The sequence below is a fragment of the Rhinopithecus roxellana genome, chromosome 2 (genome assembly GCF_007565055.1).
Source record: "Rhinopithecus roxellana isolate Shanxi Qingling chromosome 2, ASM756505v1, whole genome shotgun sequence".
Lineage (NCBI taxonomy): Eukaryota > Metazoa > Chordata > Mammalia > Primates > Cercopithecidae > Rhinopithecus > Rhinopithecus roxellana.
In genome coordinates, this window is record NC_044550.1 from 132,462,799 (window position 1) to 132,480,329 (window position 17,531).

The 17,531-nt window shown below is 50.7% G+C and overlaps 1 protein-coding gene across 1 annotated transcript in view; it reads right to left on the reverse strand.

Annotated features, from left to right (window-relative positions):
* PPP2R2C (protein phosphatase 2 regulatory subunit Bgamma) overlaps positions 1-17,206 on the reverse strand; it is a 154,031-nt gene extending 136,825 nt beyond the window's left edge. The window contains exon 1 of the mRNA XM_010370045.2: positions 16,920-17,206. Coding sequence (XP_010368347.1) covers positions 16,920-16,989 — 70 coding nt within the window. The 5' untranslated portion in view covers positions 16,990-17,206. The remainder of the gene's footprint in view (positions 1-16,919) is intronic.
* Positions 17,207-17,531: the final 325 nt, after the last annotated feature.

The following is a 17,531-nucleotide window of genomic DNA, read 5'->3' on the forward strand; positions in this document are numbered from 1 at the left end:
GGGCCTTCATAAGAATGCTCATCCCATCTTAACCTAAACACCAAAAGATGGGGCAGCCGGTGTCCGGCAATGGGCAGAAGCTCTCTCCATCCTCCACCTGCTGCCATCTGTACCCCCAGCCTTCTAGCCACACTCTTGTGGTCTCGCATTGACCAAACACCATGCAAAGAGGCCCAGCCTTCCTCCAACACACTGGGCAGCTCCCAGCTTGCCTGGAAACCCTCTCCACTCCACAATCTTCACCTCCACTCCCCTTCCACTGCCCACCCTGGCCAACTTACTAGGGGCCTTCTCACCTCTGCTGGAAGTGCTCACACCTCCTCTGAGCCCTCCTACTCTCCTTTTCAAACTCCCAAAGACTTTGGATGACTCTCAGTTCCCTCTCCCTCCCCTGCCTGGACAGATCACCACCACACCTGCCAGGATCTCCAAGACTGTAAGTGAACACTCCAGCAACCCTGAACACACCACGCTGTGCTGTGCCCATAATATCCCTCCTGCCACGAACGCCACCCCCTCCCCCTGCTGCCTACTGCTGCGGACCACCAACCACTTCTGCCCACAGCCTTCACATCTCTGACCACCTGCTCCCAGGCTGCAACCGGGCCCACTGCATCCCTGCCCCTCACACAGGATCACCGCCATCTGTTATGTCTCCCTGGTTCCAGAAATCCTGGGGAAGGGGAGCTGCGTCCTATTCCTTCTTCCTGTATCCCCCTACCCCACCCACACACCTATTATAGACAATCGACACTAATCGGATCAATGAATCCATACATAGTTATTGAATGAATAATTATACCTACACCATGAAATATTATGCAGCCAATAAAAATTGTTAACTCAGAGTGCACAATAATATGGGAAAATGTTGACAGTGCGTTTAATATTTTAAAAGACACAAAATGTATTTATAGTACAATCTGCAGGGGGTAGTTAGAAGGAAATGCAACAAAATGTGAGCAATGTTTCTGGAGTAGTGAAATGAAGGATGTTATTTCCCCCCATCTCTTTATTCTACTGTCTACACGTTCAAACGTTCTGTAAAAATAGAGAAATAAAATTAAGATCTTCTCAAAAAGAGCACCTTAACATATACACAACTTAGCTCACAGAGTCTGCCGATACAGGACACATTATCATGATGGATTATATTTTCACAGCTTCAATAAAGAGCCTTACCTCTCCTTGGGGCTATAAAATATTCAGGGCTGTTTTTATCACCTTTCACATTGAAAGCTGGTGTAGGAACCACACCATTCAGTCCCTGGCTCCTTTGGCCAGTTCGTTCCATGATGGATTGCTCCCGAAGAAGACAGGCTGGCTGGAGGGCTGCACACTGAACACAGTGGATGGGGAGCTCTGGGTGCCCCTCATGGTGAACCATGGGCTGCCTTCCCACTTCCACAGTGAGGAATTCCCGTGATTTAATATTCTTGAGCTGCCGCCTTTAGTAAGGAGGATATTGACTGCAATCCCCCAGCCAGGGTTTGAAACATCACTGTGGCCTGGCCACGTGGAGGGGCCACGCGGTGACCACTGACCACTTGGAATGAGCGCAGGCAGTCCTTGCTGTACAAGTGGTATGGATCCATAAAAATGAGCATGAACCAGGTGCGGTGGCTTGCACCTGTAATCCCAGCACTTTGGGAGGCTAAGGCTGGCGGATCACCTGAGGTCAGGAGTTCGAGACCAGCTTGGACAACATGGTGAAACTCCATCTCTACTAAAAATACAAAAATTAGCCAGGTGTGGTGGCAGGCACCTGTAATCCCAGCTACTCAGGAGGCTGAGGCAGGAGAATTGCTTGAACCCAGGATGCGGAGGTTGCAGTGAGCTGAGATGACGCCATTGCACTCCAACCTGGATGACAGAGTGAGACTCCATCTCAAAAAGAAAAAAGAAAAAAAAAAAAAAAGCATGAAATCTGAAATCATTTAAAGCCATCCTAATGATCAATGAGGAAATTACAATTGTTTTGTGGCCTTTAAAATTTTTTGTCAAGACATTAAAAAGTCTTTTATGGACAGTTACAAATGCATAGGGAATTTTTTTTCTTTTTGAGGCAGAGTCTCGCTCTGTCACCCAGGCTGGAGTGCCGTGGTGCCATCATAGCTCACTGCAGTCTCAACCTCCTGGGCTCAAGTGATCCTCCAGCCTCAGCCTCCTGAGTAGCTGGGATCACAGGTGCATGCCACCATCCTTGGCTAATATTTTTATTTTTTGAAGAGACAGGGTCTCACTATGTTGCCCACGCTGGTCTCGAACTCCTGGGTTCACACGATCCTCCCACCTCAGCCTCCCAAAGTGCTTGGATTACAGGTGTGAGCCACAGCGCCCAAACAGGAAAGTTTTTTTAAAAATAGTACAACTAACATTTATTTAGTACACTGTAATTTAAAACATTAGAAACATTGAGATGTTGAGTGCTTTATTTCTTTGTAAAAGAAGTATCGAGAGAGTTTGCACAGTGCTCGTTATTGTTATTGTATACCTTACGATACCAAAAAAGCACCCTTTCTATGCTTTGGAGAATTATCTTTCTCCAGGTCAGCTTTCAGGATTTTATCCTCTATGATTTCAACACTGAAATATCTTCAAGAGTTCCTTTAACGTTTTTCCCAGGCTCACTTCTCTGGGACACCTCCATGCTTCGGGGCACAACTCCTTTCCTGGTTCATATCAGTGTGTTCACCTTCACTCAGCTCCTCTGGCTGCATATAAGAGTTTCTTGAAGGGCAGTTTGCCAAGATCATGGACTTCTATGTCTCCATTTACCTCCAATGCAAATTTCACTTCCAGCATTAAACATTTTCCATGTCTTTGCTGAGTATCATCTTTCTTGGCCAATTCCTTCTTTCAGTGATCTGTTTGTGTAAAATGTCATGTGGGCTCATCACTGGGAGTGGCTTAGTCTGTTCAGGCTGCTATAACAAAATACCACAGACCAGGTGCCTTATAAACAACAGGCATTTATTTCTTACAATTCTGGAGGCTGGAAGTCCAAGATCCAGGCACGGCAGATTTGGTGTCCGCTGAAGTCCCACTTCCTGACTCACAGACAGTGTCTTCTCGCTGTGTCCTAACATGACAGAAGGGCAAGGGAGCTCTCTGAGGTCTTTTATAAGGGCACAAATCCCATCCATGAGGGCTCCACCCTCACAACCTCATCACTCCCAAAGACCCCATCTTTTACATATCCTCACATTGGGGGTCTAGATTTCAACCTGTGAATTTGGAGGGGGGACTGAAACATTCAGATCAGCAGGAAGGCAAGGAGGCAGCACAACTACATGCTTTGCTGTCTGTGCATGAACTAACAGGTGTGCACAAACAATCAACAATGGCCTTTGGAAGACAGCAGGTGCTGAGCTGGGTGCAGGGTGCAGCGGAAGCAGGCATGATCCAGCAGGCATGGTGTCTACTGACACGTTATGGGATGGGACCCTGGGCTACATTTCAGAAAGGCCTGTGTTCCAGTCCTGTCTCATGATCTGAGCTGGGTCACCTCTCATTGCTAGGGCTGGTTTCCCATGTCTGTCAGTTATAAGCAACAGAAATTGACCCAGGCTAACACAAGCAAAGAAGGAAGTTACTGGAAGGCTCTGAGGGATCCACAGAATCACGGAGAGAACAGAACATCTAGACAGGTAGCCTGAGAAGGAGGAGGACCAGGAATTCAATGTCAGGAATCCACGACTCTTCCAGTTACCCATTGCTGTGTAACAAAGCACTTCAAAATCTAACGGCTTCAAGCAGAAATCATTCATTTGGTTCATGAATCGGCAGTTTGCGTAGGTCTTGGTGGGAATGGCTCATCTCTGTTCCATATGGATGGCTTGCCTGAGGGCTGGAGGCTCTATCTGTAAGATGGCTCACTCACCTGCTGGCAAGGTGGTGCTGGATATTAGGCAGACAGCTCAACCAGGGCCTTGGTTCCTCTCTGCATGTGCCTCTCCACAAACTGCTTGGGCTTCCTCACAATATGGTGGCTGGCTCCAAGGCAGAAATACATGACCTATTTTTTATGTAGCCTCCAAAGCTACACAGTGTCACCTCCCCCATATTGTTGGTTCTTCTCATGATTGTGGAATGGGAGATCCATGCTCAGCAGGACAAGAGTCATGACATCTAACCACATAAAATCAATGCTACCAGAAACAACAAACCAAGGGTCAGTATTTGCAACAGAGATGACAATGACAGTAGAGAAACAGGCAAAGAGTGTGCACAAAAAAATTTAAAATTGAATATATGCCATGATCAATAAATATAATAAAGGAAGCTCAACCTCACTGAAAAATGCTTTTAAAGAACACAGCCTATAATCCCAGCTTCTTGGGAGGCTGAGAGACAAGAATTGCTTGAGCCCGGGAGGCGGAGGTTGCAATGAGCCAAGATCACACCACTGCATTCCAGCCTGGGCAACAGAGCAAGACTCTGTCAAAAAAAAAAAACAACAAACCTGCAATTTTTACCATAATATTGGCAAATATTAAATATGTTGGATCTAGTCACCACTAGCAATGCTCTGAGGAAAGGGAGTTGTTAGTGCCAAGTTTGGTCATCAGGAAAAGTTGACATTAGATGAAGATACTTCAGAAACTCTCAGACCAAACTCTCAGAAGCAGCCATTTGACACCCTAGGGAAATAACCAAATACGCATGCAAAAAGGTGCTAAGATGACCTCACAACACTGCTCACGATCTTAAACCAACCTTAACTTCTGATACCCACCAGCATGGAACTCATTAAAATACACAGAAGCATGTGACTGATATTACCAATGATGATGGGTGCTTCAGGCTGAAATGTGCCCCCTCCCCAAGATTTCTTTGTTGAAGTCCTAACCCCCAGAACCTCAAAATGTGACTATATTTGACAAAAAAAGGCCTTTAACAAGGGGATGAAGGTAAAATACCGTCATGTGGATGGGCCCTAACTCAATATGTCTGGTGTCCCTCTAAGGACACAGACACACACAGGAAAGACTGAGTGAAGACACAGTAGGGAGACGTTCATCTATAAGCCAAGGAGAGGGGCCTCAGAAGGAATCAACCCTGCCAGCACCTTGGTCTCAGACTCCCGAGCTCTAGCACTGTGAGGCAGTAAGTCTCTGCAGTTTCAACCGCCCGGTCTATGGCACTTTGTTACAGAAGGCCCAGCAAGCTAAGAAAATGGGCTGCGTATTTTCTAAACTAGAAATCTCCCATATCATTAAGGGAAAATTTTAAAGATTACAAAATAGGATACACACACAGTAGATACTCAAAAACCACTTTTCAGTGAATAAAAAAAGTAGGAATATATATAAACCTAGATAGTATGTACATACACATGCAAAAACATATATACCCAAATATTTTCAGTGGTAGGATTTTCTTTTCCTCCTTTTCTCTTTCTAAATTTTCTGAACTTTTTGCTATGACTACATATGCTTTTTGTAGTAAGACAGCCAATAGAAATCAAAACACTTTCAAACAAAGGGAAATGCCCCATCTCCATCTGGTTCCACAATGTCAATAGGATACAATCCAAACTCCTTATCTTGGCATTTGAAGCCTTTCACAAACAGTCCTGCCTCCCACTTCCTATCCCGCTCCAGCTCCTCTCTTCACCCCACCCCACAAACATCCTCTAAATCTCGCTGGCCCACAGACCCCTCTCTACACAGGATGCCCTCTCCCAAGACACCAGCCTTTACCCCTGCTGCAGCCAAAACCCAGAACCCCTCTCCTACCTGATCCACCTGGGCACCACCTATTTGGCTTTGCAGACTCAGCTCAGACATTGCCTCTCCCAGGAAGGCGTCCCTGACCTCCTAGCCACTGCATGACTCTGGACTCTGCATCTCACAGCACCGTGCACGTGTAGACACTGAAGCAGGGAGAGGGGAGAGTCAGGGGTTGAGTGAGGCTGTCTCCAGCACAGGACTCTTAGTAGGGTGTTTTGGACTGAGAATGTAAAGGCTTGTTTTGTGGGTCATGTGGCAAAGATGGCAAGTCATTCACCAAGATGCAGGTTCTTCCCACTGCAGAGTAGCCACTGGGCTGCCCAACCAGGGACTACATTTCCTAGCGCCCCTTGCGTAAGGTAGGGCCATGTGACTAGCTCTGGTCAACAGAATGTGAGGGAAGTGACAAGTGCCACGTCTGGGCCAAAGTATTTAAGGAGGGAGTGCACCTTCCCCACACCCTCTTCCCTGGAGAATGGAGAGGACACGGGAGCTGACAGATGAGAAGGGCCTGCAGCCCCTCATCACTCTGTGGAAGAGACTCCTGGCCAACTAGGATCATCCACAATGAACTGTTACAAAGGGATAAACTTCTATGGCATCAAGCCCCTGGAATGTGGGGGTTTCTTCGTAACTGGTATTAATCAGAGTAACAAACTGTCTTCAGCATCCAGACTTCCCAAGAGAATATCTCTCTTCCCTCAGAAAGTGCTGGCCCTGCTGTATGCAGTGACCAGCTGAGGGGTGTCTCCCCTACAGAAAGTGAGCACTGTGTGGGCAGGCAGTGGCTACCCCAGTTCCTGACACATCCCCATCATGGGGGTAAGACAGGGACTTGCAGGCACCAGACCCACGGAGCACATAGCATGCACCATCTCATTCAATACCCACCACATCCCAGAGAGGATGGTGCAGCCACACTCACCCCTAGCTCAGATGTGGTCACCCAGGCACAGCCTGGCTGGACAACTTGTCCAAGATCACTCAGCCAGGCAGTGATGAGGGCACCACTCTGCAGAGAGGGGTCCTGGAGGATAGAGGGGCAGCCTCAAGGCCGATGCCCAGGTCCAGGCAACCACTTCTCAGCCTTCCAGACCCATAGGGCAAATGGAATCCAGGCACAAATTAGGGACAGTGGGGGTGACACTATAATCTCTAAAATAATAATGAAGGCAGATTTAAGGAGGGAGTACACCTTCCTCACACCCTCTTCCCTAGAGAATGGAGAGGACATGGGAGCTGAGAGATAAGAAGGGCCTGGAGCCCCTCATCACTCTGTGGAAGAGACTCCTGGCCAACTAGGATCATCCACAATGAACTGTTACAAAGGGATAAACTTCTATGGCATCAAGCCCCTGGAGTGGGGGTTCTCCTGAGGTCAGGAGTTCAAGAGCAGCCTGACCAACATGGTGAAACCCCGTCTCTACTAAAACTATAAAAATTAGTCAGGTGTGGTGGTGGGCAACTGTTTGTAGTTGCAGCTGCTTGGGAGGCTGAGGCAGGAGAATCGCTTGAACCCGGGAGGCAGAGGTTGCAGTGAGCCAAGATCACGCCATTGCACTCCAGCCTGGGCGACAGAGTGAAACTCCGTCTTAAAAAAATAAAATAAAATAATAATGAATATCTTCAACAAGTCGGTGGCCCGAAAAGGGGATGGAGGCCGAGTCTAGGTCAGAAAAGACGAGAGACAGAACAGCCAAACACAGGTGCAGGACTTTGGATCCTGGGCCAAACCACCCAACCATAAGAGACATTTCCAAGACAACTGGGGACATTCATAAAATGGACCAGAATTTAGGTAACAAAGAATCAGGATGTGCTTTGTGAGGTGGGATAACAGCACTGGGCTATAAGAAATGCCCTCAACACTCAGAGATGCCTGCAGATAGAATGGGGAAATGAGAGGAGTCTTGGATTTGCCTAAAAATTCCTCAGCCAAAAGCAGGGGAGAGTAAATGAAGGAAGTACAGCAAGATCTTGATAGATTGGAAGCAGTTCAGTGGATGATTTTCTCACAAATGCAAAGAAGTTTCTCCTCTTGTAACACTTGGCCAGCAGTCTCTTCCACAGACTGATGAGGGGCTCCAGGGAGTGGCATCTCTCCTTCCTCTGGGAAAGAGGGAGTGGGGAAGGTGCACTCTCTTCTTAAACACTTTGCCCTGGAAGTGGCACAAATGTGAAAGTTTGCGTCAAAACTTTTTTGAAATTGTGAAAAAACATTCAGAAGCTAATCATGATCATGAAAGATCTCCCTTTTATTGAGATTAACGTACAGAGTGTGCACTATTTCATTCAATTCTGCCTGAAAGCCTTGCTGGTTGGGAGCTCTCTCTCTCTCTGCTTCATAGATGGGGAAATTGCCCAGAGGATGAAGAAGCTGCCAAGGGCAAGGCAGCTGTGCCAGACCCAGAGCACAGGCCCAGGTCCAGCCTCCAACAGCAACAGTTCTGGTCCTGGGGAGGGGTGGGGGTTGGGCTGCAGGAGGCCAGGCTGGCCCAGAGGAGGCCCTTGGCCTGCAATCGGAGATCCCATCCCTGCTTGGGGCAGCCCACACCCCAGCTGGGAACCTCTGAGCAGCCTTTGTTCTGCCTCAATGGGACATTCAGCCACGGGTTCTGGAGGACAATGGCCCCCACTGTGCAAGGAGGGCAGTGCCCGTCCTGGGCAGCACAGGGGCCCCCAGGTGTGTCCTGCTCCCGGGCCGGCTGGCAACTAACTAACTGCCTCCTGGTCTCAAGCAGAGGAGCCAGACACTGTCAGGGGGCAAGCGTTATGCCACTTGGTACATGCTGTTCCTCCCACCCAGAATGCGCTAGAAAGTCATGTCCCAGCACATCATCACCCCCGACCTGGAAATGCCACCTGCCCTTCAGTGCCCGGACCACGTGTCCACCTGTGGCCTCTGCCACCGCCATCCATCTGTGCCGTGAAGGAGATCTCTCCTCCTGCTGACCCCTCTCAATTGCCTTTCATCGCAACACAGATAGCAAGAGCACCAAGCCAGGCAGTCTAGTTCAAATCCCAAAACCTCCTAAGTGCGGTGCATAATCAGAACTGAACAGGCCACCCGTCCCTGCCCTGGGTTCCCAGCCAATTGATATAGCAGTCAGGAGTGTGAGTTTGGCAGGCTGCATTCAAAACCCAGCTCTCTCCCTTACAAACCATGTGACACTGAGCAAGCACCTCAGCCTCAGTTTTCTCATCTGTAAAATGGGGAAATAATATACATAACACCAGGTTTGGGGCATCTCTAATAAGATGCACGTAGCTTCATGTCCGGCATATAGTATTATAGTACGTAGCCAATAAATGGTGAATCATAACAATGGCTGTTGTGTTTGTTTTATAATTATTTCATCCTAAAGTCCACGTGAATCATTCTGCCCAAGGCCTTACTGGTGAGATGTCTGTCTTTGCAAGATCCAGTGTAACTAACAGGACTCCCCAGAGTGCGAGGGATGTGCAGACTCCTCCAGCAGCTCCAGACTCTCTCCTGAGAAGCAGCTAGGTCCCTCGGTGGCATCCAAGACACTGGGAAAGGAGAGTCCACATTTCAAGGCAGACACAGCCTTGCTCTTCAACTTTGTATGTCTAGAATCTAATGTCACCCTGGCACACAACAGGGATCAGCCAATACCCACTGAACAAAAGGAAAAAATGTTCAGCCTCATTGGTATGCAGACGTGAATTACAACAAATATTTTTCATCTTTGATATTTGCAAAGGTCAAACAAATTAGACTACCTAATGTTGATCAGCATGTGGTAAAAGAGAAAAACTTTCTGGAGAATAATCTGCCAATGTGTGTCAACAATATTAAAAATGCTCGTGATCTTTGTATGAAATAGCACGTGTGGAATTCCTTCTGAAGAGAATCATTCCAAGGTTAGGAGGAAGAATGGGAGTAGGGGGTCTTCACACACACAAATGGTGTTCATTCCTGCAGTGTTAGTTATGAAAATAAGAAGGGGAGAGAGAGAGAGAGAGAGAGAGAGAGAGAGAGAGAGAGAGAGAGAGAGAGAGAGGGAGGGAGGGAGGGAGGGAGGGGAGGGAGGGGAGGGAGGGAACTAAATATCCAGCCATAAGGAGATGATTAATTGAACTACTGAATGATGACACATTTATCACAGGAATAGTATGCAGCCAATAAAATGATGGTTGTAAATACATGTACTGTGTGACTTGGGGCGGGACCAAGGTAACCAGTCACCCTTCTTCCTTGCTGGGACTTAGGATTACACAGAAAAGATTGGCCGCAAGACAGGAATAAGAAAATCTACTTTATTAATGGTAAATCTGTAGGAGAAAAAAAAAAGAGCTACGGACCTCTACTTCACCTCCCCACCCCCTGGTCCTGTGGGGAGAGGTAGGTCTAACATCTAGCCTGTAAAATAAAAGAACTGTTGGCCTCTCTCCTGTAGAGCAACCTGAAGTCAGAGGCCCATGGACCCAATGGGTGAGAGAGGAGCACGGACCTTTAACATTGTAACCCCTCCCCATAGGGAAGAGCCACCCAGTGGATGGCAGGCTCTCACCATTTCCACCAATCACGAAAGCCAAGAGGGTAGAAGGCGGAGCCAAGGAGTTCACCCTACCCAGAGTTTCAGCAAAGTAGGGTCAACCCTATAATTTGTGGGGCACAGGGAAAAATGAAAATGCAGAGCCCCTTGTTCAAGAAGCAAAGGAAAAGCATCATGGAAGATACTAAGACACAAAGCTTTTCCATGCCATCCATATTTTGTCATGAGGTTATTTGCTATTTAATGTCAATTGAAATTAAAAAAAAAAAAAACAAAAGCTTAAACTCTTACCATGCATTTTATCACTCACCATTCTGTTGTGCGCTTCCAATTTTAAATGCAAACTTAGGAGCATGTAACGAACGTAGACTCACCGAAATGCACAAGTTATATTTCGCAGATGGATTTTTTTCTTACCAGAGCAGAGGAAACTAACTTAACTGTTCTTATTTCACTTCTAGATATGGGTACATTCTACCAACACCCTCTACCCTTGGTTCAATAATAAACAAGGAAGGACTAGGAGGAAAAGGAACTGTGGGTACCCTATTTTTCCTTTCCCTTCTGTGTCATCATTTTCACTGTCAGTGATTGGCAAATATGGGCACGTAACACACGTTAAGAAAAGACACCATTGGGTTCCTGCGCCATTTGTGTTTCTTAGAAGTCACTGCATTAGAACATCAGTGCCTTGGAGCATCAGTTGAAAGCGTGGCCCCTGCCTGTGAAACTGCAGACGCACTGAGAAGGTGCATGAGCTGTCCACTGTGCGCGGGGCTCAGACGCTCAAGTGAACACAGGGTAGCGTGCTGTGGTGTGGGAGCCACTGTGTGGAACCACAGACTTGCCTGCCACACATGCCCCTCTGCTCATTCCCAGTCTCCCCCGTCCCATCAGACTTCACTTACAAAACACAGGATCCAAAGTGAAATTCTTAAAAATGTGAAGATAGTAACAGCAGAGCATGAACCCAAGCACAGGTCCTTCTGAGTGTGGGGTCCTAGATGACCACATGGGTTGCATACCCATAAAACCAGCCCTGGAGCAAAGCCCTGGAAAATTCTTATAATCTCAGGCCAAACTAGAAAAGGAACCTTCAAAATTGTTGATACAGACAGATGACAGTTTTCATTAAAACTAGACACGAGCATTAAAACAAGACTGGAAGGAAATACCCCAGTTGCTGAAAGTGTGGCCCTCTGCTTGGTGGACTCGCAGGAGTTCACTGTCCTTCTGTTACTCCCCACCATGCTCTCCATGGAACCTAGCACTTCATACAGTGGCTCTTCCAGTCTCAAGGCCTAAACACTTCTTACCAAACATCCCTTAGCTCTGCAAGCTTTAAGGATAAATACTGAAAACTGTAGCAACGGCAACAGCCAGGAGATGGAGTGGAAAAATTTTATTAGAATTTGATTTCCATCTTCCAAAAGAAAAGCTGTGACTGCACCAAGCTTTAAGTTCGGGTTGATTAAAAAGAAACGAGCACATTGCTTACAGCAGGGGTGTGGGAGCTGGCCTACACTACAATTTGGGGAAATTGACAGCAGTCGCCTTTTACACGTGTAGAACTTCAGAGTCCACATGCCCTTGGTTCCTTTGAGCCTCATGACAACCCAGGGCACTAGATGGTGCAGGGAAACTGAGGCTCAGAAACTGAAGTGATTTGACGGAGGACACCCCAGCACTGAAATGGGGCCCACACCCGCTGTGAAGCCCAAGGGAAGCTTATGTAAGTGGCATTTCCAAACGGAAGCAAAAGGAACACAGAATCTGAACAGTCCACATCTTGATTTTCAAAAGTCAAAGGCTGACTCTGCCTAATCTCCCTCTGTGCCACCACTAATGTCTCCCCTCTTAGCCTCAGTTTCCCCATAGGTTGGGGGTGGAAGTTGGGCTAGCCGGTCTGATGACAATTCTAAGGGCTAGTCTAACTCTGGCCCCTAAAGAATAGACATCATCACTTACCGATTATATTTATTAAGAATAAACTGAGGCTCAGAGAGACCGTATGACCAGCCTAATATTACAGACCCAGGGTCAGACCTCACCAGGAACCCAGATCTCCTGACACCAGATCTTAGGCTCTCTTATCTGGCCAAAAATACCCCCTCAATAGGACTGAGGAAGGAAAATCAGAAATTGGTAACCTCGACTTGAGTGAAATGAAAGAGAGTTCTCAAAACAGAAAGCAAACAAAAATCCCTCTGGGTTTTATGTATCTCGAGTCTTAGCTGTGGGTTACAGATCAGCCTCCTAGTTTTCTTGATAGGCAGTCAGGGCTGTGTGAGTTGGGGTGCTATTGGCTGCAAGTAACAGAGACTTGAAAGTACACAACGAAAAGGAAAAGTATCAGCTCATGTAACTGGAAGTTCAGAAGTGGGCTGGACATCAGGCCTGAATGCCCTGGATCTCACTCACTCTCTGCCCTGCGATCAACGGTGTTGGCCCCATGGTGTTGGCGCTCATGGTGTCAAGATGGCTGCCAGCCACCACAGGGTTTCCCTGTTCCCATCACAAGAGAGAGACTAACTTACTTGTGGTTCTCCCTATTTTCCACTCAACCTCCAGAACTGACTCCCACATCCATTCTGGAACCAGTCACTGCAAGGGGAATGAGATCATCCTTGCACTGATCAGATCCAGCTATGGCCCGAGATCTCTTACTAGGAACCATATGTGTTCTCCTTGGGAAAAGAGAGACTAACTGTTGTGGGTATCAGCTGCAATGTCCACCATAAGGGTGCAGATTTCACTGAATGCTGAGTCTCCTACAAGCAGCACCTCCTCTTCAGTGTGGTTTCCTGGGCAGAAAATAGATGGCATCCAGGGCACAACCAGTTCAAAACCTGCAGACAATTCCATGTAGGAAAATCTGCCTGCCTGCTGCGTTCAGACAGGCCCAGGACCCCATGCTGACCTTAGCAATTCCCAAGCACCCTTCACTTCCTCAACTATAAAATGAGGACAACTCTGTGGGAATAAACAGACTACTCTGAAATCACGCAGGACATCTAGGGATGGGAGTCAGGAAAACATGGGTACATCCTTTTGCAGATGCAAAAAGCACGAGTGTCCAACAGAGTGTGATGGCTGAGATGCTCATCACGAGGGGAAGCTGTGCCTCTGGCCTCAGCTGAAAAGCATGCTCCAGAAGTGCCTTACCTGTCAGGCACATGAGAGTGACTGTTGCTTCCCAGAGAGACCCAATCACAACAGGATCTACCTGGTCAGCCTCAACCACCTCCCCTTGGCTGAGCTCCTGTGTCTTGGTCATCACTGCCTGCCCAGGGGAGGATGTGCTTGGCAAATGGTGCTAAGCAAAGGAAGGATGGATGGGTTTTGTAAGTTCAGTCTAGTCTGGAAATGCTTATTCAACTCACCCTAAAGCTAAGTACTGGGGCCTGCCGCAAAAAGAGAAAGAACAGAACCAGGAAGAGTCCTTCCCGGAACCATAGCCAGCTCCTGAGAACTGTCTAACTAGATGGAGACTTCGTAGCAACCTCCAGGCCCTATCAGCTGCTCTGCTCTCCCCACACCCTGACCCTATTCATGCAAAGTTCTCTGTGCCCCCAGGTGGCCTGCATGTGCACCTAACGATCACCACAACCCTCAAGGCAGTTGAGCCCAGCCCCGAGTAAGCCCCCTAACCCTGCCACCAAAAAAAAAAAAAAAAAAAAAAAAATCCAACCTGCTCTGACTAATTCACACCAACATGTGAAGGACTAACAAAACCTAAACTCTTCCCAAGATGTTTGAGATTTTACAAGAGACTCAGGAACTCAAGCAGGGCTCCCGTGGGTAAAGATGACATTTGACATGGGGCCCAAAGGATGAGAAGGAGTCAGTGGCGAGAAAGGCAGGAGGTGGGTGTTCCAGGGAGAGGAACAGCCAGTGCAAACGCCCTGAAGCAAGAAAGAAAATGGCCTGCTCAAGGAACAGGAGGTAGATCAGAGTAGCTGGGGTGTGGTGGGGGAGTGTAGACGCAACCACAGGTAGAACAGGAGTTTGTGCACCTAGCTTTTTCTCAAACTGAGTTTTTTAGCATCCACTATTTGCCCACAGGCTCTTCCAGTTACAAGCCAAGCACTGTGCTGGGCACTTTCTGTATTAGCAAAATCACTGATCATCCCAGCAACCCTGTATGAAAGATCGTTATTATTTCTCCCTTTACAAAGGGAAAGTGAAGCTCAGGAAGGTGTAGTAACTTGTCCAAGGCTGCACAGCAGTCAGGAGTCAGAGGCAGGATTTTAACATGATTCAAATCTGACATTCTAACATTCAAATCTGTGACCTTCCCTGTGCACTGAGCACAAAATATAGTCAGGATGCAACAGTGTGAAAGTGCGTTTTTCATTAGGGAGGCCAAAATTCTACCTATTATAATGATGATTATTGTTTCTTGTTCTGATTCTGCTCTCTGCATCCGCAGCACCTCAGCCCTATGCCCTGCACACACTGGCACTCAGTCTGGACCAGGGACAAGGCTAGGCCTTGGTTTGTTCATCTAAAGGTGGGGATAAGGCATAGGTGGGCCTTCGAATGAGGTCCCAGCACACAGCAGGTGCTCAGCATCCTTTGGCTGCGTGTTAGCAATGCACAGCTCCGAATGGCTCCTTCATCACCATTGCACCTGCTCCTCACAGAAACCCCCCAGACCCTGAGGGCAGGATTCACTCCCATTTCACAGATGGGGAGACTGAGCCCTGGTGAGAAGACAGACCTCAAGGTCACATAGCTCCCTGATAGAACACAGGCCGCACAAGGGCAGGGAGTTTTTGTCCAGTCCCCAGGGATAAAACAGTGCCTGGCACGCAGCAGGTGCTCGGTAAATATCTGGTGTCTGGATGAAGGATTGGATAGCACTGCTCTGACTCCCGGAACTGTGCCATCCCCGTTGCTGTCCCCTGCTGAGAGCTGGTGAAATTATTAAAGAAAAGGGTGCAGAGGGAATTAATGTTTGAAAATGTCCACCATGGCGCTTTTTACACCTAGTCCCACAACAAGCCCTGCACCCCATCTCATCATCATCCCCAACGTAGAGATGAGCAAACAGAGGCTTGCTCCAGGAAGCCAGACCACAGCGAGCCTGGGAGCAGGAAGCAGCGGGGCAACCTGCCAAGATCCGCTCTCGGCCAGAGCCAGGCCACCGAGGCACGGGCCAGCAACCCGGCGGCTTCCTCCAACCCTCTGTCGCTGCAGGCTGCGAGCAGAAAGCATATCCCGGACCCACGCTGATCCCGACTCCGCCTCGCCGAGGCAGGCGACAAAAGGCCGCTCTCAGCTCCCCCGGCCTCCCAAAGCCGCGGCCGGGTCAGAGCCTCACTGGCCCGGAGGCTCGGGCAGCCCTGCCCCTCTCCCGCACACACCCGGCGGCGAAGCGTGACTCAGCGGTTCTCCCGCCGGGAGCGGGCGCGGGCCCCGCAGCCTCCCTCTGCCCAGGTCCCACGCCCAGCCTCTGCCTCCCGGGCCAGGGCGCCCCGAGCCCGCCCACGCCCGAGCTGCGCAACGCGGGCCTCCGCGGGGCTCCAGCTCCGCTCGGCCTCATTTCCGGCAGAGCCAGGCTTCGAGGAGGCGGACCCAGCCGCAGGAGCCCGGTCCCCGCCGCCCGGCCCACTCGGTCTCCCTGATACAGGCACCCACGCGCACCTGCCCCGCGGGACCTGTGCCCAGGACCCCTCCCACTGGGGCACCCACCCAGGGAACCCATGCACACTTCTGCGGCCGGGCCGGCAGCCCGTGGGTTAGCGGCTGACCGTCCCTGCATCCGGGCAGGGCTCCAGCACAGGCGTCCCCGCGCCCAGACCTCCCGGTCCCCATTCTCCATCGGGGTCACTCCGCGGGCCCTGCCTGCGCGCGGAAGCTGTCCCCACTGTTCCCCTAGCAAGGCAGAGCAGGGGGCCCCGGAAGTTCCCGGCCTATAAGAGAGGGGCGCTGACCCACCAGCCTCTGGGTAGGGTGGGTGTTGGGGTTGGGTTTGTAGGGCCAACTTAGGGATTTTAAACAGGGCCTATTTGGGATGACATGTCCCACTTTTTTGGAAAATCCCGACAGTTAGCCCAGCTGCTCCTGTCTCAATATAACTCACCAGGAATAAAAAGGCCAGCCCCAAACCAGCCGCCTTCTCCCTCCCATTCAGGGACCCTGCCTCTGGAGGACAGGGAGGGGCCCAGGCAGGCGGGCCTCCCAGGAGGATCTGGCAATGGATTATGTTTTTTCCCCCCAGGTCCCTCTTCTTCTCCAGGGAGAGGACAGCCTAGAAAATTCTGCGGGCTCCTGGCAGGGCTGAAATTGCAAATCCAGGATTTTAAACCATTAAATTTCCCCGAGATTTCTTCACCAGATTAGCCACAGGCATGGCCTTTTAAAAAATTATGGTCAGGGCCGAATCAGGATGCCACCTGGCCTGAGAGCGGAAAGCTGCCTCCCGGAGGGCGGCGCGGAGGAGGGCGCTGCCCTGTCCGGGCGCTGGGCAGCGGAGGCCGGTACCCTCGGGCTCCCTCCCTCCTGGGCCCCGGGCAGGGTGGGATGGGGTGGGATGGGATGGGGTGGGGCGGGGGGACACGACACACATCGCGCGGTCCAAACCTTCGGAGGGCATTCGGTGCGACGGCATCCCCACGCCGCGGCCGGCCGGAGGGGTCTCAGACAACACGTACGTTACCTTCAGTCACATAGCTGTGGTCCCGCAGGAAGCTGTGGTTAATTTTCCGCGTGTCCGTGTCCTCGCCCATTGAAGGCCGTGCCCGGTGCTCTGGGCATGCCCCGCCGCCACACACCGATGCAATCCGCAGAGGTCGCGCCGGGCGCGCGGGCCATGCCGCCGCAGCCTAGCAGGGGCGCGGGCCGCCGGGGCCCCGGAGGGAGGGCATCGCGGCAGGGGGACGGGCGGGGGCGGCCGGGGGAGGGCGCCGCGGTCAAGCGAGCGCGCGGCGGGCGGGCGGCGGCCGCGGGTTCGGGCGGGCCGGGGCCCAGGCGCGCATCCCGGCCGGCCCGTGCGCGCTGCGTCCGTGCGCCCGGCGGCGGGGCCTGGTGCCGGTGCGCCTGGCTGCGGCGACGGCGGCAAGGGGACGCGCGCGGCGCTGCGCCGCGCCGACCAAGCCGGGGCCGAGCTGGGCTGCGCGGGCTAGGGCCGCCGCCGCCGCCGCCGCCGCCGCGGCTGTCGCAGGCCCCTCCCTCGCGCCGCCCGCTCTCCGCCCCCGCGGCCCTGCAGGTGGAGCCGGCGCCCAAGCTGAGGCTGCACCGCCGTGCTCGGGCCCTCGCGGTAGGCACCTTG